The sequence below is a fragment of the Pseudopodoces humilis genome, chromosome 10 (genome assembly GCF_049639895.1).
Source record: "Pseudopodoces humilis isolate 2021_Gansu_Grassland_sample_001 chromosome 10, ASM4963989v1, whole genome shotgun sequence".
Lineage (NCBI taxonomy): Eukaryota > Metazoa > Chordata > Aves > Passeriformes > Paridae > Pseudopodoces > Pseudopodoces humilis.
The window spans coordinates 26,879,988-26,907,817 of record NC_142209.1 but is presented as its reverse complement, the minus strand read 5'-3'; the positions used below and the strand labels follow the sequence as shown (position 1 = coordinate 26,907,817).

General features: G+C 40.5%; 1 protein-coding gene across 4 annotated transcripts in view; it reads left to right on the top strand.

The window, feature by feature from the left end:
• GLIS1 (GLIS family zinc finger 1) overlaps window positions 1-27,830 on the top strand; it is a 183,769-nt gene that overhangs the window by 90,134 nt on the left and 65,805 nt on the right. For 3 of the 4 annotated variants that reach the window (XM_088060384.1, XM_088060385.1, XM_005521176.3), the window contains exon 4: window positions 2,546-3,647. In XM_088060384.1, the coding sequence (XP_087916510.1) occupies window positions 2,546-3,647 (1,102 nt within the window). The remainder of the gene's footprint in view (window positions 1-2,545; window positions 3,648-27,830) is intronic. The other variant, XM_088060386.1, reaches the window with a different exon arrangement.

The window sequence follows — 27,830 nt, the reverse complement described above, 5'->3', positions numbered from 1 at the left end:
GGAGAGGACTAGGTTCTGATCTGCACAAGCAGCCTGTGCTTATCATTTTGTAGGGAGAGCATGCATAAGACACATCTGTGACAACTGGAAGCATGACTTCAGTGCCTTCATCTCATCTGCTTTTGAAGTAAGGCATTCTAGTTTGCCTTGTGGTTCAAAACTCTCTTTTGTGTATCTCAGAATCTGTGCTGCCAACGTCACATCAATAGAGCCTTGACTCTGAATAAGATCCTGTGCTGGAAATGCGGGTCAGTGTTCCTGAGGATACTGGAAATCTGGTATTTCTCAGAACAGGGATGTTTGTATCCATCCTGCAGGTACTCTGCACTGACTCCAGCTTAGTCAAAAACCAAACTTCTTTCATAGATTTCTGGCAAGATGGAAGCTTTACATAAAGCTTAATAATACAACACCAATTATCACAGGCTGAAATGTAAGGCTTGGGTTAGCTTTATATGATGTAGGAAATGTGTTGTGTTTACTTTAGCTGAGGCTTTGAGACCACTAAACTATGATACAAACTGAATTACTTAGAGGAGTTTTTGTATAGCAGAAATCAAGTAATAGGAAATGCTGTGCCTGGCATGGCACGCTGTAAAGCCTGTTTCAGAATGAGTTTAAAACACTAATCTTTCTACTGAGCAAACATAGCAGGGTTTCCCAAACATGTGCAATAAAAGTACACTTATGCCACATATTTTACAGACATATGGTTCTGTAAATGTTAAAAAATAATGTATGAATGCTGTTGGGTTTGTTTTTTTAAAATATAAATTTACCATCTGCAGAAACAGGTGCTTGAAGTTTACCCTGAAACCAACTGTGCAAACCTAAAGGGAAAAATTAAAAGCAATGGTTATGGAAACCTCTAACATTTTTAAATGTACTATTTTAAAATTTTTGGTGGCAAACGAACAATCTGATTGTTCTGTATCAGTGAGTGGTGGGGAATTTAACTTCTCTCATGATCTTAAAGTGTTTTTTTGGTTTTTTTTTTTTACATTAAGCCCTATTGGAGCTTAGAAATGTGTCAGTAGTGAATGCAGTGTTCGCTGTTGTGTGTCTCGGACAGGTGCCAATTTTTGACAACCTTAATTTTATGGGAAGGAAGTATTTTTGAAGCTTTTGATTGTTGTTAATTTTTTCCTTCCCTTTTTGTTCTTTTGAGAGCTATTACCAAGAAAGTTGTAGAAGTTATCCCAGCTTCCCATCTTAATATTAGTGATGGATTAATGGAAATAATAGTGATAAAATCATCTAAGGTGTAAAATAAATGCAGTTTATTCAGCAGCTTCATAGTTTAGTGTATAAATGTCCAAAATAGTTTCATGTACACATGTTTCATGCTTTAAAATGTATCAGACTTGCCTTAGCTGTGGTGTCACACACAGGCTGCCAAATGGCTGCGTTTTCTTCAGCTTTTGTGGTGCTAGCATCAAAAAAGCATAAAATTCATTTAAGTGGAACATGTCAGCTTAAGAGCCATGGGGCACTTCTCTGGAGGGTTTATTAGCTCAGGTACAGCTTTCCTGCACACAGATGTACTGTTTCCTCTCCTTGGTCTGGCACGATGAAGCCATAGGTTAAACCCTCCCATGCTTTAGGGATATGTAAGGAACACCGTCTGCTCCTAAGAAAAAGCACACAGTTGGATCATCCACAGTAAATGTTTATAGCCGAGATAAAATGTTTTATTTTAAGCCATAAACCAGTTGCTAACTGCTTGGAAGAAAATGTTAGGAGGAAATGTTTCTTCATGCAGTGCTTTTCTGAAAAGTGTTTCGTGGAGTTCCTCAAGGTTCTGCTTCCTCAATGAATGGATTCAACACACATCAAAAATGATGAAAAATGACTTCTGCAGAAAAAAACTGTGATTTACGGTCCCATGCACTCTTTATTATGAAAAATGGAGATGGGAGTACATAGGCTGCCATTTTAAATTTACTGGCTGTGAACTTTTTATTTTGTGGAAGTAAATACTCAGCTGATCTCACATTGATTCTGGAGTGCTGGTTGAAAGCAAGCAGTTCTTTTGCTGTATTCCTTTTTCCTCCAGAGATCTGGCTCCTTTTTTAATTTAGAAAAGGAAAGCATGTCTCTGACATGTAACCAAAGCTCAGCTTTTTTGTGTCAACAAGAATGCCAAGGCATTTTCTCAGTGTGCTCTGAGGAAAATGACAATATTTGAATAATTCAAAAATGCCCAAAGTTCTCAAGCTTCATTCTCAGCTATTGTTTTGCCCAATCTATTATGCACTGAAAGGCTCAATTGTGATTGATGAACTGCCTGTAGCAGTGGAGGGAAGATTCTCTGTTCCATGTGTAACCCAGTGTGTAAAATTAATCCTGAGTAAAATGGTGGTGTCTTTCCACAGGTCGGAGAGGAAGTATTGCAGATTTTTTTGATGTAATTGCTGCATTAGATAGGCAACATTCAGCAGAGAGCAAGTGCTTCTGTTCTGCAGGGCTTAACAAATGTTGTGTATTGTACAAAAATCATAAACCTTGTGGTGGTTAGCGATGCTTAATGAAAACTGTATTGCAGGTCACCCAGGTTTCAAGACTCAGTAGATTCTGCTGCTCCATGCCTGAATGGAAGTCACCCAGCTCAGCACATTAAACAAGAATGCCCCAGTGATTATAAGGTTCTGTCTGAGGCTTCCACACATAGGAGGATTACAGAGGGGATGGAGCTGAGAGCCTCTGGTAGTCTGCATCCTGAACTAGACCTAATGAATAATAGCTTTACAAATTCACTTTCATCCTACTTGTTTAATAATGAACACAGCTCTTCCCTGGGTCCTTTGTCACTTGGCACCCCTCAGCACTCGGCCAGGCTACAAACAAGCAACCTGAAGAAGAGATGCATCTCTGTTGTGCCGTCTTCAGCTGAAGGAATCGATATTACAGCGATCATCCGCACGTCGCAGACGTCACTGGTCACCTGTGTGAATGGACTGCGAACTAACTCAGCTGGCATTTCCTCTCATCCTGTGGAGATCAGTCATCACAGTGCTCAAAAATCCTCTCAGCCCCAATCTTGCTCTCAGCCTGGAAACCCTTGCAGTATTCCCTCCCCTCCAGCATGTCTTGTACCTCTTTCCACTGAATGTGACAGAGGTGACTGTGAGCAGATACAAATGCAGCAAGCCGAGGAGAATGGCAGCCTCAGCCTTATGATGAATGGTACGAGCCTTCCTCACCAGAACTCCTCGCACGGCACCCAGAAGGTGAGTTTCTTAAAACAAGAACCAGCTGATGATTATTCCTCCACTGCTGATCTTTTTCGCCATCACCAGGGGCTGCCTCCCCCTTACCACCTGCACCAGCAGCTCAGCCAGACCCCAGGGACATTGCCTCACCTCAACGCCTCCATGTCTCCCAAGTCCCTGCAGCCCAGCGACGGCGATGAGCAGGACCTCAGCAGTGGCAAGCAGGTCTGTCAGTGGATTGACTGCAGTGCCACTTACGACCAACAAGACGAACTGGTCAGACACATAGAAAAGACTCACATTGACCAGAGGAAAGGAGAGGACTTCACTTGCTTCTGGGCAGGCTGTGTCCGCCGCTATAAACCCTTCAATGCTCGTTACAAACTGCTGATTCATATGAGGGTTCACTCTGGAGAAAAACCAAACAAGTGCATGGTAAGTCTGGATTATATTTGTTTGAATAGAAACATAACTGCTCTGCTCTCTTTCTTGCTCTCTCTTCGATCTTACTCCAATATAATTGTTGTGCTTTCCTGTAACTTAGTCTGTAGCAGGCTAAAGGGAAGCTGGAGAAAACCTTAATCTAGAAGGAAATGATTGAGTAAGAAATACTGTAGTTCTTGGAAAAGGGATTCGGTTTCCTTATATGAGGGCTTAACTTTTAATACAGTGCTTTGTTTTTTTAATATTCATTAAACCACTAATAAAGTGATGATCAAAGCACGCAGCCGTCATTTAACGTAAAACAAAGTCACTGAGCCTCGGGTGACATTTTTAATCAAGAAACATAAAACACATCTAATGAAATTCTTTTCATTCCTTCAGCTGAACAATAACCCATAGAGTTGTGAGTGCAAAAGTTTCAAACGGCAATTTAGACCAAAAAAAAAGAAACTTGCTAAAGGATTTTAAACAGTTAAAAGAATAAAAAGAATATATTTAATTACATTTTCAAAGGTTGTTAGGGGCTTTTTTAATTTGCGAAGCAGAGCTTTAAAAATAAGTAAAAACCATTGTTCTCTTCTGATCAAGAAGATGTAAACAACAGCAGTGTTCCAAAAAGAGGATCTTGGGAATAACACCATCTCTGCATCTGCCCACCATGATGACAATATGGCCAAACTAAAATAAAAGTTAATGACTTCCATTAAGCTTTCCACATGTTTGAAACAACAGTGATATAAGACCCTGACTGAAACAGATGAAGCAAAACAAGTTTGACATCAGCTTCCAAATTGGGCCATGAAATTTGGAAAGTCTCATTTGTAACACCCACACGCGTGTACACACTCACACTCACACAGAGACACACAAAAAAGTGCAGACAAAGGGAATGGTTATGGCAGCAGGTTGGGTTCCTGACAGGCAGAATTTTCAGCTATATGTCTATTTTGTTGTTTTGATCATAGCATGATGCAATGGAAAATGCATGTAAGGGATGTTAGATCATGACAGACTTTTCCATGGCAGGCTGTGGCTTTCTATGGAGGAATAGGAAAGAAGTTTTGTAGAAAAAGCTTCCAGGCCTGCAATGGTTATGGTAGGGAGAAGGAAGAAAACAAGAGTATTCAAAACGTGTTGCAGAGAAAAATTTTATCTGTAAGCAACTGTCCTGATTATCTTTTTACTTCCATTGGATAAATGAAAAACATTATCTTAATGTCTGCACTGTTAGGTGGGTATTCCCGAAGATAATCCTGAAAACAGTGCATATACTTAGAGAATACCATTGAATTGTCCAAGATAAAATGGAAACACTCTAAGACTTACGTGTTCCTTTTTGCTTTGAAAGCAAGAACTGAGTGGTTCTATTCCAGAAGTGACATTTTCTAAATGTACAAATGAATTTAACTTTCCCTGAATAGATTTCTTTTAGTTATAAATTATCAAAGGATAATGCAAGTTTGCTTCTTTACAAATGAAAGTGTAGGTAAGTAAATTGGAAGCATACTTAAAACTTGAAGCCCTGATTAGTTTCCTGTGGTGCTGAAAGATCAATAGACTCCATGGATAAAGGAACTTGTCTCCTTTCCTGAAAAATGCATATTTAACAGGTATGGTATGGCAGATTTCTAATGTTGCGTTCCCATTCCTACAGAAAACTTGGTAAACTAGAGATATTAAATGCTGTAATACCTTAGAAAATGCTAAAAATGTCCTACTTTGAATTAATTTCATCTGCACTAAAGTACCAGCTTTTGATAACACATCAAGGTTTTGTGAATACGTTGGAAAAACCTTTGCATCTGATATTGCAGACAGTCTTTATGTCATATTTATATAGCCTTGGCATGTAAGTATATAAAGATCTCTTTTACTGGAGCAGTTACTGTAGTTGTTCCCATACATGGAATGGCCCAATCAGGACTGGGAGCTCTACATTGCTCAGCTTGGACTTAACTCTTCTATTCCCACAGTAAGAGCCTTCCACTGTCAGCAGAGGTATTGTGTGTTAAATGTTGCAGTCTGGAATTCTGCAGGGAGTGGATCCAAGAGAATACACAGAAACCACAGAGAGTCTTCCTCACAAATTTCGTTTTCTACCCTGAAAAGAGCTTGATCTAGCAGGGGCAGGATCCAAAGCTGCAGCACAGCTCCTTGAAGTTATTAATATCAAGTGGGGATTATTTGCCCAGTGAATTCCATTCAACGTGAAACAGGGGTTGCTGTGCAGTGATGCTGTGTCATTTTAAATGATGGCTTTTCTTTTGATGTGGTAATAATTGCGCTGTTATTCCTGCAAATTAAGAAGGCAATTCATTCTCTGTCTGTAGAGGTCTGAGATTTTGTTTCATTTTTGCTGTAGCTCTGTTTAAAGTAACTTTGCGTCTCTTGGTATTTGTAGTGGAGATTTTCTTTCGCTGTTCACAATTACCCATTGTACTTTCTTTTTAAGCCCTCGATTTTGCTCTTGCCTGTAAGATTACTGCCTGACTAGGTATTGAACTGCTCAGGAGAAGCTAACAGTGAGCACACTGCCCTCATACATAAAAGTACTTTTCCATGTAAAATTATTAATTTCTTATGACAGGCTTTGCTACTATGTACTGTAATAGACAAAGGAATTTTGGAATTCAGGCTACTTGAGAACAGGAAATACATGAGACATTTTGATTGAAAAGTAAATGGTTCACTAAAACTGCAGTTAATCCTTTTATTATCTTTCCAACAGCAGTTTCCACAATACTTTCATGAGGTAAGCTTCCTTCAGTCCAACTGTAACACTCTCATCGTTGCAGCTGGTTTGAATTTAGCGAGCCTGCTTCTTTCTTTACTACAGATAGGCGACAGGCAAAACAGGATCTGGTGTGGAGCACTGCTGATGTTCCGGGTCCATATTCTTCTCACTGTGTTTCAGTGCCAAGACCGGTACTATGAGTATTCTGTTTTCATATTCCGTTAAATATTCTAATTAAGCGGTGCCTTCTCATCATTGTGTCCCTCAGTTTGGTTTTTCCTTGGGCTCTGCAAGTAGTCTAAAGGAAACTACCTAATCTCTTTGCAATATCCTGTTATGTTTCATACTTAACTCATGTTATTTTAGTTTTATTAAATTTGGGGTTCATCTGCATTATAATCAAAAATATATCCAACAAAAATAATGATGCAATGCCTTTAAGACTTTAACTTCTGAAGATTAATTTCATGCTTTTTTAGATTTGATGTCCCAGACAATTGGAATTTTGATTGTCTGAGACAGCAAAAATTAGCAAGCTTAAATGTTTTTTATTTTAAAAAAAGGAAGAGAAAAAGTTTCTCATAACTACATCTTTTGCTGCCTTTCAGTTCTTCAAATACTTTGGTGAGTAGAAGCGTGCTGATCTCCAGATATTGCATCCTTGGTTTAAGCCTCTGCTTGCAAATGTAAATACAGAGCTGCTCATTTAGTTGTCTAGAATTGTTTGATTTGGACAAATCTGTACTTGGCTTATTAGTTTACCCTCTTGTACTCTTGTGACTTCATAACGAGTAGAAAGTACATTCCCATCACTGCATTCATGTGTGCTCAGGGGCCTCCCCAGACAGGATCGAGGTGAATGATTTATCTCTATGTAATTTCTACATGTGTAATTAGTGTTTATAGAAATTTGCTATCATAATGTATGTGATAGCCATGAAGGGAGCTGGACAGGGATAATATTTATGGTTAATGCCTTTAGTTTCTGTATTTCAAAGAAACAAATGCATGCTCTGTGTGTTCTAGACCTGTTTTTCTGTGTTTGCCTAGAAAGTTAAGAATTTGAAGCAGAATATTTTTTCATGTATATATTCAGCAGACTCAGTTTGGGAGGAGTCTGAATGGAATGATTTGTGTGCTGTATTGTACACAGTGAAATTCAGCACCTGTGCTGTTTGTAGTCAGTTCTTTAGAATGCCTAAGGCTGAGACACCATAGGTACTGCATTAAACATGGGAAAACTGAGACACAGAAGATAAGTAACTTCTAAGGGTGTCTTTAGACAATTCCAGCATTCCAGGGCATTCTTGTGTTCCAATCACCACTTCACACAAACTAACAATTTGCAATTTACCGATGAAACAGATTTTGTACAGATTTCACTAAAGATTGCGCTCTGGCTGAACTGCCTGTTAGTTTTTCACTGCACGTCTCTGATGCAGGTGGTTTGACATGATGTGAGTGTGTGAGAGCTTTCATCAGAAGGCTTGGCTGCATCTGTAACACTTCATGGCAAGCAAACTGGTTATTGGGAATACTGGAGATGCCTGTGGAGCAGATTAGTATTATTGCTTCTGTTTCTGAGGAAACCAGTGCGGAATCTCTGTTCTCAGTAGATGGCAAGTCTGATGCCGTCTGCAGTCCATGGGGAGTGTGTGTCCAGCAATACAGGGTGAGAAATGAGATCTCTACAGGTCTACAGCTACAGAGGAGTCTCAGGGACAGCCCTGTATCTGTGAGGAAAATGGGTCTGCGTGCAGCAGCTTATCCGCTTGTGAGTTACTTCACCTAAACAATGAGTTTCCATGCCTGACTCGAGGGAATGTTGTGGAAGTCTGGAAAGTGTTTTCAGCTTTGGATTGGAGGGTGTCATGCACTGATGCCAAAGGAGTGCTTTAAAAAAGCAACAATAATATTGGGCTCACTTACTTTCCTTTGAAGTCAGTAGTAGGAAACATCCATTCTATCAAAGCTGCCTCACCAGAGATCTCTCTTTTTATTAGGTCTCTGATGGCATTTCCCGATACTGTCAAGGAACGTCAGCATTCAAAACACTCTGATTAGAGGAGTAGACAGCAGTTCAGTGGTTTTGTGGAAACACAATGTTTGTTTGTTTACAAAGCCCACTGCAGATTGCAGGGCAATACAAATGGGTTTGAGCGTGCCCCAGCACTGGAGGGCAGGCTGACAATGGGCTTTAGGCTTGGCTCTCTCTCAGCTCTTGTCCATCCAGCTGGTGAATTTGAGCTCGTGTCTGCCCACAGGAAAGCTCCACACTAACAGATCTTGCATAGCAAAACCAGCCTAAAGCACTGGGCCCAGATTCCATTGTGAATGGGATTGTCCTGTGTTCCAGTGCAGCAGGACAGAACTCCAAATGAGTACAGTGAAATGGCCCAACACAACCCTTGGGGGTTTGAGACCTTCCTTCTTGAGCTGGGCTGCAGAGAGAGGAGCTGCCAGGGTTTTTCTGAAGGATTATCAGCCTCCCCATTTGGTCCTGGGATTGTTTGGCTTCAGGACATTCTATGATGTGCATCTGCTTTATCAGGCTGATAGGAAAATGATATAGGATGCTGGACCTGGTGGAATTGTGCTCTGAACAAGCCAGGCTGGCTGCCTTTTTTGTAACTTTCCAGCAGTCTGATACAGGTTAGGTCTGGCTGACATACTTCCAGGGTTTTTTTTGTGTAAATCTAAGTAAATTAAAATGAAGTAAATTCCCAGTGTTACTGCCAGAATCCAGAATGGTTTTCAAGTTCACTTGTGTGCCTTCAAAATATTATACAGGACACTGAAGAGATCTGAGAAATGGAATATGGTAGTTAGAGGTATAGCATGAAACTTCCGTGGAGGAGGTTTTCAAATATATACTTTATCCTACGAGAATGTTTAATTCCACAAGGTTTAGTTTCATTTGACCTAATCAATTATTAAGTAATTTGGGACCTGTTTAAAACATACTAATCTTGAAGATTTCCTGATACATTTGTGCAGCTCTGCTGACTGTGTGTAGGTATTTCTGTTCAGTGTGTTAATAAGAAACAAAGTGGGGTATTTACAGTAATATCACCACAATATAGTGGGCACTCCCCCTGTGAAACTCCCTGCCATAGGATATAGTAATTAATTGCCACTATTACGGTTCTCACAGTGTTGGATAATTTCTACTAACAATACTTGGTATCTGCTGAAGGTAAGGTGATAGGCAGATAGCGGTTTAGGAAACAGATAGCCTTGTGACAAAAGTGTGTTTTTCATTTCCATCCTTCATGATAGAAGTTTTATTGGGTATTCCACCAGTTTTTCAAACCAGAAGTAGTATCACAGTAGAGCTTTGAGGAAAAAACCATTACTGAATCTGGGTCACCTTCACTTCAGAAAACAAGTGATGGAGGATGAGGAACAGGAATGGAGGACTTTGTTACTATTGACATTTTAGAGACAATGTGCTGTTTTGGAAATGTTTCAGTATTTTAACCCATTGTCTTGATAATATTTTACTTTCTGTTTCAGAAGGAATAAGATTTAAACAAAGACACTTTTTTGTTGTTGTTTAAAAGCTCTTCCCATTTGATTTATTCAGTGTTTTTATTTTGTTAGTAGAGTCCCCCAAACAATTATATTTCAGCTCATCCAGGGCTGATTTATCTTCTCTTCATTCTTCAGTGTTCTGATTTGGCTACTGAAACATGTATTTTTCACCACAGTTCCAACTGTGACCTGATTTGAATACAAGGAAAATGATCCATTTTCCTGCAAAGCTGCAGATATTTGTCAGAATCCTAAAAACGGAGCTTTTGACCAATACGTGACAATGCTCTGATTGAAAGAGACGTCTTAAAGGAAGGGAACAGTTTTGTATTAAAAGTGGTTCTCTGTGGGGACTGTGCTGCTGGCACCCTTGTGGCACACAGGAGAGGTAGTCGTACCAGAACTCCTCCACACCAAGCAAAGTCATTCATGTTCTTTGTCAAATAATATAGGCTGAAGTATGCCCAACTTCGAAAAGTGAAATTTATTAGTTGTGACCTGCCTTGTCTGGCTGCCAGACAAACTTCAAGGCATGTCTCCCAGGTCTTCTTTGGAAGATTCCTTTTAGGCTCCTTTCCCTTCCCTTTCCCCAGTTTGCGTACACAAATGACATCTCGATACCATGTTTTTATCTTTATCCTTTTGTCCCACAAGACTCAGCAAGTAGTGATTCTTTCTCATATTAAGACACTCAGAATTATTTCCAGCTCTGCTGTGGCCTGGCTCTGGACGAAACCCTGCACGTAGATTTATTCAAACCCTGGTCTCAGCACAGACCTATAAACCTCTCATGAGACATCGCCTTTTGAAGATACCTTGCAAACAGCCTCCTAAATCCCAATTCATTCCAGCTGCACCACAAGATCACTTTCTTTGCCATGCAGATCAATGGATTCTATCAAATAATCACATCTGAAGAGCAAAAAGGGAGAAAGGCTTTCCAGCCTCTAAGCATTGTGTTTGCAGTAACTCTTCAGGATTTCCGTAGCTCACCATTTCCCATGCAGCAGAAGTGTGACAAGGTTTCTTTCTCACTGTCTCCCCTGCCTTGGAGTGAATTGTCCATGGCTTTCACTGTTTATATCTGCTCAGTAGTAAAGTGATACACCCTCAACTAGTCAGACACATTTGCCACTCTAGTAAGTTTTACAGAGCAGGAAATGTAATTGTGAAATACCTGTTTCCTGTAGGAATATCTCAAGTGTACCTCAAAAATGTGTGCAGCACTTGTGTCCTAAAACCATAATTCTGCAGGATCTAGCATCATATTGGGAGGGTGAGTTGTCTCCAGAAGATCTGGGAAAGCAGGGTGCATTCAGTGATTTGAATAATATCTCTGAGCAATGAGAGAGGAATTTTCTTTTTATCTCCTGAAATTTAATTTATAAAAAACAATTTGCATCCAAATATTATTAATCCTGTTATTTGGTGGACAACTTGGCTGCTTGGTGGAGAACTTGTAAGTTCTAAAATTTTAAACAAAGTATTTGTGCTTGTGTTCTTGAGGTTAAGTGCTTGGCTTTATTTTATTCTTCTGTATGTATTCTGTGGGGATTATTAAAAGTGGTAGGAATTGTTCAGAACTCTCGGTGATTTAGCCTCTCTGAACAGTGATTAACCTCAAGAAGGAAAAATAGTTTGTATCACCTGGCAGAAGGCTTGGTCAAATTAAAAAGCCATAAAATTAAATATTGTTTAAAACTCATGCCAACAATATACTTAATAATATTTCTTATTAGGCCAATATGTTTTAATACTCTGTATTAGTGAAACCTATGTCATTTAATAAAAACGTTAATCTGCATTTGTAGGCAACAGAGAGGCTGTATAGTGTAGTCTCAGGGGAGAAAGAGGAATTTAGTGCACATTAAAAACTTTACACAGTCACTTAGGCAGTTTTATCTCAGTTCTCAGTGATGCATTTATTTGTTACTTTGGGGCAAACCAGCAGAAGTTGGCCTTTAATATCAGAAGAGAAACGAAAAACCATCATTGCACAGTGCAGGGTCACATTCTGAAACCCTCACTGGCTCATTTAGCAAGTAGTCCAGTGGGCCTGGTAAAAAAACAATGTGCTGGTTAAGATAAATATATCAAAATGTGACCTACTGGCACCTGACAGCTCACTCTGAGCTATTTCCAAAAGCAGGGCAGGTTTTGGGTAGGTTTGTTTTGGAGGTGCCCTGCTCTGCACCTCTGAAGTTGAGATCCTCTTCCTCTCAGACCAGGAACTGAGTTACTGAAATTTCCTGAACACTTTGCGATATTGTCACCTTGGGTCTCTTTTCCTTACAAGTACAATGAAATAAATTTCTTTGGAGCACAGTGAGGGTGAGTAATCACAGTGAGGTACTAAGGCCAATAACTTAATGTGCCCATAATGCTATTTTGCATCTCTAATCATTCCTTCTGCTGAGAATCCCAAAGCTCTTTCAAGCTTTTGCCTGCCAGTGGCATTTCCTGTGTGGTGAAATCTCTTTGCCTAAGTTCCGGCTATAGCTGAATTAAGTCAAATTACTCTGTTGCTTTCTCTCCCTGTTTAAACTGGTGTCATTGTAAAGAACACATTAAGTGCCGGGTGGAAAAGGCAAAGAAAAGATCTCCTCCTTCCCAAAGTATTTTCTCTTTCATGTATTCTGTAAAGTCCTTTTAAGACTGTGCACCTTGGCTGACCAGAAAGTCCCTTCTACTTCAGAGCATTATTCTCATGAGTAGAGGTGTGCAAGAGAGTGATTTTATTCAGCTGTACTGTGGCTTTCAAAGAAAATGTCACCATTGTAGAGAATCCAGTGGCCTGTGTTCTGTCTTAAGGACACCTGTATTTTCTGTATTTGGCTAAGTCAGAAATGGCTGCATTTCAAATAGCTTTGCATTTAATCACAGACATTTGTCAGTGCCTGACTTTTCTGTTTACATCCCTGGCTGATTGTGGAGTCAAGGAACAATAGGAGTTTTATTTCAAAGTCTGCTGTAGCTGTCTATATCAGTGTCTTCCCTCCATCTCCTTCTTTTATTGTTGTGTACAGATAACATATGAGTGAAGAGATCCTCTGCTCAGGTACAGTGGAGCTGCAGTGTTAAATAATTGATCTTGATCTGTCTTTTGAAACTGCATCCAAGGCATTTAAAAGTGGGAAATGGAAAAAGCATGTTCTCATAATCCAGCTCAGTAAAGTTTGCACAACTGCTCTTTGTTTCATCATGCCTACAATAAATCTTTCATTTTTGCCAATTGAGAATGCCTACTAAATCTGCAAATGATTACTTCCCTGAATTGTGTTGGGATTCTTGCAATACATTTTTCTTACATGGGTAATGATAAAATAAGAGTCCATCAAAAAATATTTTATTGCCTGGCAGAGAGCCTCTTATGAAATGGTTTTGATTCAAGGAGATTCTTCCAAGTGTTTTAGAACCGTTGCTTACAACTTCCTTTTAACCCTTGCATGGAGGGCTGCCAGGCCCTGGGAATGTCAGGAACAGGGTCAGTCAATCAGCAGCTGGTGGACTGCAGGACCTGGGTATCAGTTTAACCTGCAGCCCTCGGCCTGAGAGCGTGAGCGCTGCCTCAGCGCGTACTTGTAAAGGGGATTGTGTTACCGCCAGATTAGAAAGCTGATGAATGTCAGACTGGTAGGAACCTTGTAAAACTAATCTGCTGTATCCATGTTGATATGATTGCCCCCTGCTTCAGCGAGAGAGTGAGGAAGATGGAGTATTACAAAAAGGAAAACGCAAGGCAGAGCTGGTGGGGCCACATCTGGGTCACTGAGCCCAGGCACCACCTTACAGCAATCCTTCAGTACACCCAGAGGCACAGAGCGCCTCTCTGGCCGTGCCTTCGGGAAAGGTGGATTGTCAACACTGTGGCTTGCGAGTCAGGACCTTTCAGTCCTGTGAAACAAATCCTGCTCTTTTCCCCCTTGATTTCAAATTGGGTACAACTACATTTGTCTGCCTTTGCTCAGGAACTGGCCAGCTGTAGAAATTACCCTGCTTTCCTTACAAAGAGACACAGTCTCAACCTGGTTCCCTCCAGACTTCAAGCAAACTGTCTCTACATAAAACAAGGCCCAGGGGGATGCTCCTGGAATGGTGCAAGTCATGATGCCTGAAAACAGATTCATGTACTGCAGGGAGAAGGGATCTGGCAAGAGATAGATGACCTTGTGGTCCTTGCTTGTGCTCACAAAACAGCCGTAGACCTGACTCAGTGTGAGGGCTTTCAACAAAACCGCATCTATTGCTTGACGTGTTGCCCGCTTGCCCGCTTGCCTCCATGTAATAAACTCGGAAAAGATCAGAAAAAAAGCATTCACAAAATTTCACATTGTGTGAAAATATTTTTAAGTATCACAGTTAATGGAGGGGTTTTATCTTCCTGCATATCCTCAAATGTAATGACATTTTTAATTGTGTGGTCGTGGTGATCTCAGAGTTCACTGTTTACAGTACTTTGGTCCAACTGAACATTTTTTAGGTCATGCTTTGTCTTCAAGGCCAAGGAGTGAAAAGCTGACAACACCCAGGAACCAGACATACATCAGATGCACAGAGCACACCAGCTTAGTCAGATTAAGTCTTTTAGCCCTGTAGGTGGTAAATAGCATGTTTTACACTTCAGATTGGCAAACCTCCAATACACATCCAAACACACCTTACTTCTGGGCTGAACTGACAAAGTTATCTCAGTTGATCACTGAACATTTCTGTTCAGATTTTGAAAGGAGGCAATCAGGAATACTTCCAGGTATGAAGAGACTACTGAATTTGGATGGAGAGGTGTTAGAGATACGTAGTAAACATGACAGGAAAGGCTGGGTGAAGGATTCTGCATCATCCCTCCTCACAGATGGATACTGGAGAGCAGCAAATTTAGGACTTCGTAAAGGAAAGACTTTTTAACACTGAGCAAAGTGAAAGGGATCAGAATGGAAGGAACCTTTATGGAGCTTGGGTCTTCTTCTCAGGGGACTGTGGTACTCCCAGCCTTCCCCAGTACCTCAGGCAACTTGTAGCCAGGGCACTAGAATGGCAGCACGTTTAAAACATGAATATTTGTAGCTGTATTACTTCATTTCTAGTGCTGTAAAAATACCATTCATATAATGGGGTAATGGCCTGCAAGTTCTCATTATTTCAACTGTTTTGGAGTTACAGGAGTTCTGTTCCTTTATGGCAAGCATCCATTTCTCATTTTAACATCTTTGGCATTCGCCTAAAGGATGGGAAATTAAAAAAATGATTAAGGAGACACAGAGACAGTCTTTTAAGGAAAGATGAAAGGAATTAAACTGAGGCTGGGGTGGGGAGAAAAGAAAAGGGAGGAATTGTTTAGGAAAGAATAGAAAACAAGTAGGGATGATCAGACAAAATCAGGCAAAGGAGAATTTAATTTTTCACTAAAGGTTTCCCAAAAAGGAGGTCTGTTTTTGAGTGGAATAATTTTGTAGTGGAAATAGAAGATGCCCAACTGTATGAGTAACATAAGCTAGACTGTCTTAAAAAATTGGAAAATAAATTGTAGAGAATAATTTTGAATGCAAAATTACTTCACATTCCTGTCACTCTCTGAACACAGATTATGGCATTACTAGGTGTAGGAGAAGGAAGTGCATTAGCAGGCACAGGGATACAATTTAAGCCTTCAGATGTCTGCACTCTGAATGTATTTTTTGTATATTTTTTGTCGTGCTGATGTTGCTATGAGGTAGCTGAGGATAGTCCCCATGCTCAGCATCCCTGGAGCTGGGGACCCCACTGTTCTCCCAGGCCTGTCTCAGACCATTTCACAAACTGGTGCTTGGGTTTCATGGTGGCAGGTGTGAAATGCAGGATGACTGGCCAGAGAGTGCATTTCCCAAGAAAGATACCTTTTGTTTTGCTTTACCTTTACCAGGTTTGACTTTTATAGAACAAAAGGTTTCTCCTCACCATGAAGGAAAGCTTCGCTATTGATTCCAGTGAATGCTAACACACCACATAGAGCTTCGTGTCAGAAACCACTGTGCCATGACACATGGATGCTTTATTTCTGCTGAGAAACAGGGCAGAGAGAGACTGCAGCTTCCCTTGCAGCTTCCTGGTCCAACTTACTCTAAATTCAGGCAGTGAAATTCAGGTGTTGGATCCAGCTTGTTTGTTGCACAGTGGTGGGTGTCCCAAAACCCTGGGGACAGGTCTGTGTTTGGCTCTGGAAGGGAGCCCTGGCCATGTGGGAGCTGCACAGGTACAGGAGCACAGGCAGATGATGGTAAACAAAACCTGGGGAGAGGGAAAGAAGCCAGATCCTTTGTAGACATCTTTGCTAAATCTGAACCTGGACCTACATTTGTAAATTTTTTGCTCTTTGTTTGTGCCAGCCATTTTGAATGAATTGTTCCCTTTAGCAGCTTAAAGCACTGCCATGGAGAATTTATGTGATGGTTATAGGTAGACAAGAGGGTGCAAACTTAGAAGTTGGGTTGAATATATCAGCATGTCAGATACAGCTTCTGATACATGTCAATTGTTTTACGAAAATCAAGGTTGGAACACATCTCTGAATGGCTAGAGAAACAAATGGGTATTGTAGTCATACCAGATACTTTCAATTTTGATTGTTTATAGCAACGCTGTCAGAAACTAACACTATACACAAAACTGGTTTTGAAACTGCCCTTTTTTCAGAGTTAATGACCCACAGGCTAATGGAAATTTGCCAGGTTTTACCAGCTGGGATCTGGCCTGATTTTGCTGGGAAATAAAAGTGCAAGGCAAAGAAACCATTTGGATTTCTGAAAGTCTGTGATGATTCTCTTCTCTCATTATAAAACCTTCGTTTTTTTGTATGTTGTGCTTACAATTGACCTGTGCTTAGCAGAAAAGCTGGCTTTGTCAAAGGACAGCATACCCTGACTGCCCAGGAATTCCTTTTGACAACTGCATTTAGATCCACTGCTGTGAAAACCCAAACCTACCCCAGCCACTGTGAAAGGAATGGTATTGAATCATGGCTTTTAGGATCCACTGACACAGCTCAGCTGCTCTGGCTCCATCCAGTAGAGGGTAGTCATTTTATGCATTTTATGATCTGTTTCTCCATTTATTGCACTCAGGGCTTTCCCAGGTATTACCTGGGGACTTCTCACACAATAGGCATGGCTGGTTTGGTTCCCATAATTAACCCAGGGAAGGCAGACTGTACCTGAGTGCATTTCTTTGTAAAGTCAACAAAAGAGGGAGAGTAAGCCATTTGTACTAATTATATATATAAAAAATAATCCCTAAAGGCAAGACTGTATAAGGTGCATTATGTTCAGGCAAGTATGGGATCATTAGTGTCATTCATGATAATTTGATTTACCCCCATGGCTTCCAAACAATACATGCCTCCTAGCCTTGTGAATTGGTGTGAGTTAAGAATTGCATGGCAGCCCTGCATTTTCAGAAGGAAAGCTCTTAGGTCTTACTATGATGAAGGCTCTTTTGTTGTAAAGTTTTCTTTACTAAGATAGATGTTACTTCAGTTCACACTAAACAAATTGACTCTGGAACTTTCAGTCTCAGTTTGCCAGAGACAAATTGTGAAAGCATCTAATTGTAGCCTAAACAAAATCATATTTTCCTTAAAAACATGGCACTGTGTCATTTTAAATCTAATGGGTGCTTTGCCCAGGATCCCATTTCTAGCAACAACAACAACAACAAAAAAAACCTGGGCAAAATAGCCATCTTAGACAAAACACCTTAGACTATCAAACCTGCATATTAAATTGAGTGCTTTTGATTGTAGTACTGCACTGAAAATGCCTCTTTGTTTCAACTCTGTCCATGCAGTCAAAGACACTGGTGTATACCTAAGAAAATGGTAAATATGGAATGCTGGCAAATGTAGCTTGAAAGAAATTATGAGTAAACAACACTATCTAGACTGTCTAATTTCTAGGATTTATTGCAGCCAATTTTAACTTAGATTATGAGGGATGAAGAACAGTGAGCTTTTAAATCCTAGTCCCTTACCACATTTATCAGTGTACAGTGGCTTTATTTATGACCTGAGTCTGGTTCTGATAAATTTTGAGAACTGTTTCATAATGTTTTTGTAGAAATGATAGATGCATCATCTTGGCCATCAAATCATTGTTCTTATGTGAGAGGAGGAGAGGTTGATGAGAAGGGGTGAGAGCAAAGAGGCCGATTCTTTTAAAAATGTAGGAATATTTGTTGAGAAGTCAGCTCTGCTGTTGGGTGTGCAGCCAGAGTGGCCATTGCATCCCGGTGGAATTGTTGCTGTCCTCTCACCTGCCCTTGCCTTTGTCCTGTCCACTCTGGAGCATGTGGTGAGGGAGAGACACATCTGCTTCCCCACAGTGTCCCCACCTGTGGTCTCCAAGTAGAGCAGGGTCTCCATCCTTCCTGCACCTGCGTGGAGCCTTCCCAGCTGCAAATCTCAAGCCTCTGCCAATTCCTAAAGGCAAATTTCAGCTGTGCTGAAAGCAGGGGCAAATTTCCCATTGACCACAAACAAGGAGGGGCACAGCCAGGGCCAGAACAATACGAGCTCAGTAATCAATTCCCTGTTCCCAAGATTCTGAGTGGTTCTGCTGCAGAGGGGGATGACTTTCCCTGCCTGGGCTGTGCTTTCCACAGCTCCTGTGTACAGCATCTCTGAACTCTGCTCCCCACACGTTTGGAAACGGTGATTCAGTCTGGTGATTCAATTTGGGAGGCTTTGAAGGTTTTAGCTCAGGTTTAGGGAAAATACGCAGCATGAATCACCCAGGAACTTTGTTTTCTCAGTGAATTCTATGGTAATTGCACGCCAGAGCAATGTTTTAAGGCAAAACAGTGTAAGACATTGGAGCCTTTTGTTACAGCCAGTCATATCCCACTGAAAGCCAAGTGTTCCCCAAATTCAGCAGAGAACACATGCCTGCTGGTGATTTGGGAATAGAGAAGTGACAAGAGAAGGCACGTCTTATCTGAATGTATCAATGTGCAGTGCTAAAAGGAAAAGAAAGAGAAAAACTTCTTTATCCTTTCTTCCTTTGTAAATCCAGCCATATCTGTTTCATGATGGATGCAGTATTCTAAATTTACCACATGGTAATTGTTTTAATTTTTGGTCTTGGGGTAGCCAGGAAATGAAAAATTAGAATAAGAATTAGTGGGAAAAGGGTGGTTCATTATATGTTGGCACAGTGTATTGGTTAATTCAGGAATTAATAAAACTGACAGTGGACAGTGGTGCTAGGGCCCGTGTTTTAGTTGTATCCCATCAGTATCCTCTGGGTGATATCACCTTAAGCCTGCAAGGAGCCCCATGCTGTAGGAAAGTGAGCATCCATGGGGGCTGTCTGGCCCCAGTGATGGTGCAGGGAGGCCTTGGCAACGGCTGAGATCAGGAGAGAGTTCTAATACTCTTTTTTCACCCAGCTTTGTAATGGTAGCTCTCTGAAGGGAGCTGGTGGAGAACAGGAAAGAAACTGTGGAGAGCACTTACATTTATGGAAGCCTAAAGACTCGGAAGGGCCAGAGATGGGGTAGACAGAGCTGGTGTTTGGCATAGGAGAGGAGGTGATCCTGTTTGGGTTCAGGACATGGGCTCTCTTTCCCCCTTAGGAAAGCAGAAGGTAGTTGTGTGTGAGTCCTGTGGCTCAGCCACAGACCCTGCATGTGTTTTGTTTGGGTATTTCTGATCTTGTTGCCTCCTTGGCTGATACTTTGGGTTTGAACAGCAGTGTCCTATGCAGTATTTGTTTTGGAGCTTGGCTTCCTGTGCCTGTTCTGGGTCTCTTAATTAATAATAATGGAGTGTAAAATCCTCTTTTTTTTTTTTTTTTTTTTTTTGAGTTATTGAAACAAATGCAATCTTCATGACCAGTTTTAGTATTTTACGGCTATGTAGCCCTCTTGTTATTTAAATACTTGCTCATCACACTACCTTTTTGCTGCCTTTGAGGAATTAAGTTCAGTGTGAAAGGAGAGGGTTTCTCCTTTACTTCCAGAATTACTCATTGCATGTTGGGAAAGACAAATACAAGGAGAACACAGACGAAATGTGAAGAGCACGTATACAAGCTAACAGTCTCACAAAGGGAAAATAAGAAAATCAGAGGTTACATCATATTATTGTAAGAATACATTATTTTGTTTTCAAAACTGTTATTTAACAGTGGGATGAATCCTTTAGTCATTTAGTGTTGGAACTTCCAAAATGGCTTGTGGTTGTTCCGTCGTTTTTCTCACACAATTCCCAAAGACACAAACGTTAGAGGCAGTGATTAATCTTTCTGTATTAATGGCCTGATCCAGCATTTACTGGTGTCAAGAGAAAGCTCCTCATGCATGTACTTCAACAGATTTCAGAGCAGGATGGTGATTTTTAAAAAACAGATGTAAGCAGCAAATTAGAAGCAAGTTAGAGAAATCTATCCAAGTCCTGTAGTTTTAACAAACTGCTGTATTCTGTTGTAAGACTGTCTAGAAACCTTAAAATGTATGTACAAATAGAGAAACACATGGCTTGGAATTTATTGTAATCCTTCCTACCTTTGATCTTTTGCTTTACTTACCATCACTTGTGTGCATATGTGTGGATGTGAGAGTAAACAACATAATCCTAATTGTCTGAAAACATACATATGCTTATATAATGCCATAAATGAGCAGAGTGTTGGTATGTAAATTTCCTATGGTATATGTGGCCAATATAAATAAATTCTTGTCACGGTAGTGGGATTTATCTATATATTTTCCTTATAAACTAGCAGGTAATAATTTAATTCAAAAGCTCCTTCCAAAAATGCAATTAATGTCTTTTGTTATAGTTTTCCTGGGTTTAATAATCCCTTCTTCCAGATTTATATTGGTTTCTGGAAAGTAATGCTTATTAGAGTGTTTTTCCAAATTGGCCACAATAATCCACTGAAATCTGCCAGCTGAATCATTGCTATGCTTGTGAAATTGCCAGGATCGCCTGACAGTTATTACTGGGGTAGAAGGGGAGGGGGAAAGGGAACGAAAGTTTCATAATATGTCACTGTTATTGATACCTTGGCTATGGCTCTTGGATTTGGATTGATATGTTTACTGAATTGTATATGAAAGATGGAATGTGTGGTGATGGATTGGCAGCACTGCTATAAGGGAGAGAAAATTCAGTAATTTTGTCAGACAACTGTATTGTATTCTGGGCATATTTTAAAGCATAAACATATATGTGCATGCATGTGTGCCTATTTGTAAGCATATACATATGTGTGTGTGTGTGTGTGTGTGTGTGTGTGCAAATTCCCTCGACCCCCTTCCGCAGCCTGGTTCTTGAGAAAGGAAGGGGATGTATATTCCCTGAATTAGGGTCATGCCTCACATACCAAATCCCACCATTTGTGCAAAACACACAAGTCAGAGTTAAATCATTCACCTGCAGCCACATCTTCATGTACTCAATTCTCCTCTGTATACTGCAGGTGATGTTGGAGGCAGGGATGAGTCTCCATAGCTCCAGCAGGTATTGTTTTCTCCCATACTTCCAAAATAATTGAAAAGGGATGATTTTTGCAGTGTCTGAATGAATCGTCGTTGTGAAGTCCTGCAGAACTGGACCATAACCCTCGTTTTGAGAGGGATTCCACGCCACTGGAATGTTGGATCCTGCTGCCTAGATGAAAAGGTACATAAAAGAATAGCAGGGCTCTGGCCTGCCGGGGCTGTGCCAAAGGGACAAAGACAAAATGCCTCTCCCATTATGAGCCTTGGCACCACTGCCGGGACAGACCCATGTAGGGATGACTGCTGCAGGCTCTCGGTGTCTGGGATAAATATTGTGTCCAACAGCCATCCCTGGTGAGACTCTGCTTGGGGCACTGCCCACCCCCATGCATGGGATTTATATTCTACTGGTGTAAATGAGATTTTGTTAAAATCACCCATCTGAATTATGGGCAGCTGGGGAGATGCAAGATGGAGTAGCTGCCCGGGCCACTGGGCAGTGCCGCATGGACATACCTAGACACAATTGCAGGCAACAGTTGGTGTAGTCTGGAGATGCAGGGCTGTTACTGCCCTGCTCAGGTCAAAAGTCTTCCTGACACAGGGGATAAAAGCCATTCTGGCTTGGGCTTTTCTGTTTGTGCTGTTGCAGCTACAGCAGCTTGATTATAGATTTTTTTTTTTTTTTTGTAGTTTTTAAGCGGAGATAGTGGATGCCCAGTTCAGTGAAGCCAGAAAAATAAGTTTTAAAACATTCTTTCATTCCCCAGTATGTGATTAAAGATGATTTCCATCTCAGCAGACAGTCATGGTAAATGATGTTTTAGAGCAGTATCCCTCCCATCCCTTGTGATGAGGGCAAGTTTTCCTTAAGCACCAGCCGGTGCACGAGGCACATTGCTTTGGAGGTGGCTGTCTGATCCCTTCTATCCCCTGGCATTGCATTTGGGGTCAGCTTGAGTGCTGCACACTTTTGGGGGAGCAGCCAGATGGACTTTCCCCCTTCATTGTGATCTGTCTGAGCAAGCTGAAGGGACAGGCAGCACGTGAAGATCCACCAGTGCCACTTACATTTGAATACCAAACACTAAGTTAGCACAAGCCAGCAGGCTGCAGAACCAGTCATCTTCAATTTTTACAGCCTTATAATTTTTAAGGCAATTTTTATGACTCTGATTGGAACAGAGATGTTTTTTGTAATGTCTGTTTATGCCATTTCAAACTTGAACATAAATCTCATTTTTTAAGGGGATTTTGTGGTTTTCTTGGCTTTATGAATTTTTTTTATCCCTCTTTTATGCATTCTGCTAAATTAAACCAAAATAAACTCAGGGGAAAAAGTGATTCTTTAAAACAAATATATTATTTTATCCCTTCTTTGGACAGGAATTTTCATCAGGAGACAAGGATAGAACATTTTATTCAGCCTTTGCCTGTTGATTTACGCTGCCGTCGTTACAAGAGCCATAATGACATCCAATAACCAATAAGAGGAACTGTGAGGAGAAGCTTTGTAATACAACACTGCTCCCCTTTTTCTCCAGCAGCTTTGTTGGTGGTCTAGAAATAATTCCAAAACGTGTTACATGGTTCTCAGAGAGAACTGTGCATCTTCTTTTGGTTTAGGAGAATCCAGGTCTGGAGTGGCATCGTGCAGACTCCTGCCGTGGTTCTGAGGTGCAGTAACTCACTGTAAAACCTGCAGGCAAAGAAAGAGTAGCTGGTATTTTTCCTACAAAGCAGACCATGGATTCTGGTGGGGTGGCTTACAGGGAATGCTGTGGGATTCTGCCTTAAGTGTTAGGGATAATACTGAAGATTAGCGAGTGTCTGCACAGCAGTCTGTGTGTGCAAGCCTGATGGATTGCTACAAGAAACCAAAGGTATTTGATAAACCCAGCAGCGATTTATGGTGACTATGTGTTGATGCCAGCAGTTCTGTTTGACATATATTAGTACTTCTAGGAGGTCACAAGTGCTCTCCAGCTGCGTATCTGATAAAGTATGAGTTTGTTGCTGCAAGGTGGTAAGAATCAGTTGTCGCTTGAAATTGAACTTGATGGTGTCTTTCAGAAGGTCCATTTGAGCTTTGCTGTGATAGCAGAGCTGGTGGCATCAAAGAATGAGCCTCTGCCAGCATGTACCACAGAGCAGCAGGTGAGACATGACTGCTTTTTCCTGTGTTTATACACAGAAAATGACTATGGTAACCCTGTGGGATCTGCTAGCAAATACTGACTTGTTAATGTTCCCAGTATAAGTGGTTGATATTTTATCGGCATTACTAAAGCTGCATTTTAAAATTTTGTTTAATCCTGTAATTTTCAGCTGTTCTTATTATTATTATTATGGTAGTATGTTGTTTATGGAGGTTGTTTCCATGTGGGTAGCTGAGTTGTGTGTTGGATGAGGGAAACTTGGCTTTTCTGCCTCTACAAGTGCATATATAGTACTTGGTTTGGTGTTTTTGGGGGGTTTTTTCAGAGTGAGATTTCTCCCACTGCAAAAAGGGATGTTGGCCTACAGGTTTGACCACAAGTGAACTGCACTTGTTAAATGTTCAGATGAACAAATGACATTAAAAAAGAATAATAAAAAAAAAATTAAAAATCCTCTTATATGGAAAGTTTAGGCAAAAATGTTTATGCCAAAAAAATCCTTTGTCCTTGACTCCCTATTCTAAGTACCATAGCAAGGTCTCTGTGGCTGCTTTGGTGCAAGTGGGATCAGAATGCAGCTTTTGTGCCTGGTACCCTTTGATTGACTAGACAATGAAAAAGACACATGCATCAAGTCGGTTTAGCAACTAATATTTGACAATTTAAAAAAGTTTTCTTTTAGGCTGAGTTTTATGTAAAGCTGTTTACATTAAAGTGACATCCAATTAAAGTGTATCATGTAACCCACATCACAGTTCAGCACACATTTTCTGTTTTAACTGACATATGGCCCCATTTATGAAAATAAAAATCATCATGTTTTGATGATGTGTTCACATAATTTATGTGGAAAAGCAGAGGGAGAGAAGCAGGGAGAGGGAATGCTTTTGCTGTGTAAAGCTATTATTTTCTGTGATTCATTAAATATCTTTTTAACCCATGTGCACAGTCAAATCCCTCCTCCCTCAATTCCTACCCAGCCCCCTTCCTTGCAGTGTCCACTGGACAAAGGGAGTTAATTTCTTGTATGGGCAGAGGCAGCAGGCAGAAACACTTTGTACAGTATCATCTCATTCTGCAGGCATTTTTACACTTAGGGATTCTTTAGTATTCTGTAGAGGGGATACATTAGTTAACCTAAAAACAGATCTATGGACAGAACAGCTAATACAGCCCCTTTTCATTTGGTTCTCTTAAGGCTGAGAGGATTCTGTGTTATCTAGGAAGAGAGTCATTTACTGATGTCTTTTCTTCAGTCTCCCTCCTACTTAGCTGAGTAGGAACTTAATAAATATCTTTGCAACCAGAAATACTCGGTCATTTTGCCTGGAATTTTCTTTATGTGTAGAGAAGTCTGTCTCTCTTGCACATCTAGGTGTTTAAGGAAAGCCAGGTTGCTTTTGTTAAGGTAACCTATTGATAAGATAAATGATTCCTTCTGTAAAATGGCCATGAATCAGAGACATGTCAGCACAAACTGAGTCATCTCAAGCCATCCACAGCTGAGGCTCGCAGTTTGGTATTTCTGTCAGCACCCCGAGTCTTGCTGACACTGACCCTGCAAAAGAGAGTAGGGTTCTAAGCTGTTCTAAATCTACTTAAGGCAGGACCATGGCAAAGCATTATTTAAAAATATATTCTTGCATTCTCCCCTTTTAACAATTGTGTATAACCCCTCAGGCTTTATATTTTTTATGTAGCAGCACATCAGTGGAAGAAAAGTCCCTGCCAGACAACAAAATCCCCATCTGCAGAGGAATCACCCACTCAGTGTGCACTGGAACCCAATTAGTTCCTGGCTTTCCCACATATATTGATGGATAGATTACCTTAAATAGAAGCAACATAACCACAGTGAATCGTTTGTCTATCCCCTGTTTTGGGACCAAGTAACAGGGATTATTGTTTATATGGTAACTAGTGTTGCACATCAGAGGGCAAGACCTGGTGGTGGTAGTTGGATTGCATAAATCAGTTTGCCATCTTCTCCTTGCCAAGGAGACTGGACTGTACACCTGGAGACTGGTAATTTGAAGCATGAGGCTGGCAAATGAGACCTTTAGACTGTACAGTTTTGATCAGTAGATGTTTGGCCACTGTCACAGAAAGCCATTGAGTCGTGTTCTCTGGGACTGCACTCTTAGATGCTGCTGCAAAAAGCACCGAAGAGACATCACCCAGACATTATATTTGGACTGTCCTGTTTCTTGACAGATATGACTGTCAAGCCTTACCAGCATTTCTCATTTGCTGGAGCAGGAACAGAATCTTGTCAGTTGTAAGGCATTGTACTGTAATCACTCTGCATTTCCTGCTCACTAATGGTTTTTTAGAATCCTCATTCTTGACATAAGTTAATGCATAAAGGAAAAACCCCCCACTTTCTCCTTTGCCTCTAACAATGGAAAAAACCTAATAAATGTTGCCATCCAAAGTCCAGTGGGAGCTAAACTTCTGATGATAACATTAAATCCTACAAAATGTAGGAGTTCCAATCGAATATGGCAACCTCTGGCAGAACCATCTTTTTCTAATGAAGTCTGTGTGTTATGTTTAGTTGGCTGGTGATCCTAATCAGGGTACTGAGATCTGTGCATTCACTCTGGTTTTGATCATTATTACCAAGATTAAATAGGCATAGAGCCAAGATGCTGCAGTGTAATAACCTGGGAGTAGAGGAGGAGCGAGGAGAGAATGAAGGATTATTTATTGGTTGGATAAATGGGGTTAGCAGTTATTGAATGTAACAGAGTCTTATTTTCCTGAAGGCAATGGCTATTTAAACAGTAAGGCTTATGAATGATGTCTGTCAATTAGAAAAGCAGAAACAGTATATTGAGTGAAGAAGGCCAAAATCAGGCCCTGTGACCCTGAAGTACTTTTGCTTATAGATTTCTAAGAAAACGATTGAGTAGGATTGCCGACTCTTGGATAGCAAATGTATGTCCACTAGTAATCAGCTTTTTGTAATGGTGTTTTATGGCAGTCTTGCAGAGTGAACCTCAACATTCTGCAGACCACAGATGGAAACCCCCAGCATTTTTCTTCCAGAGGTGGCTGTAGGTTTGTGCATAGAAGTTAATTCAGCAGTAGGCAAAAAGAATTATTTTCCATCTTTTAAGAACACAGAAATCCATTACGTATGCTCATAAGCTTCACTTTCACCAAGTTCATTAAATAGAAGTAGAAATTCCCCCTTCAGTGCAGAATTGTGCTGTTTCCCATCAACTCATCACCTCAGAGAAGCTTTCAGGTTCCCTGAGTAGGTGGAGTAAAGCTGGAATTGTGATGTCTTCTGTTCTGTAATTTGATTCCTAGAGTTTTGGCAGTTTCTTTAAGGAAAATAATGTTACAGGGTTGGGGTTTGTTGGCTTTTTTGTTTTGTTTTGTTTTTAATTAAAAAAGCCTGAAGCTTTCATCAGAAAAAATTTTGTATCCATCCAAAGGAGGAAAAAAAGCTTGCAAAACTACCCTCAAAATTGTTCTAATAAAAATTAAGGAACACTTAGAAGGAACAGAGGTTAATATTCTTAAGATTTTGGCTTGCTCTGATGTAGAAATTAACAAAAGCTAATGGGAATGTCATGTGTTACTTGGGCATAGCCTACAACATGCACATACAGCATGCACATGGCAGATCTAATAGTTGGCTTTCAGTCCCTCTTGGCAAAACATTTCACTTTGTTTGGAAAGCAGAGTTAGTGGTCAGTGCTCTCAGGATATTCTGCACAGAGACTCGACTGTGTTCCTGCTGCTTCTCTTCTCTCTCACATGCAGGGCTGCTCCCCCACTTCACCTGACCCAGTCTTGAAGCAATTCTTCTGATTATTTAATGGGAGGATGTTCTCGCTGCTGTGCTCAGGTGGTCTGTAAGAAAAGGAACACGTTTGTTTCAACAGGGACATTTTAATATCTGTGCCCCCAAAAAACTATTAAGAAACAACCAGTGATTGAACCAAGTGTCAGCACAAAGGATAGAGAGGACACATTTTTACTTGAAAACAAAGTATTCCAAGTTGGCAGAAATACATAGTTTGATTAAAGAGAGAAGTGGTGTCTGATGAAGAAGACCTCGATTTTTTTCAGAGATTCAAAGTGCTGAGCACCTATAAAAACAGACTACTTCTAAAGGTGTATAAATAAGGATTTAGATTAAGAATTTGGTCTAGTTTCAGTTGAAATTAATGATTCACTTCAAGCAGTGTCAAACAAAAATACCATAATTTTCAGAATAACAGAACAGAAATAAAAACATAAAATGCAGTTAAGTTT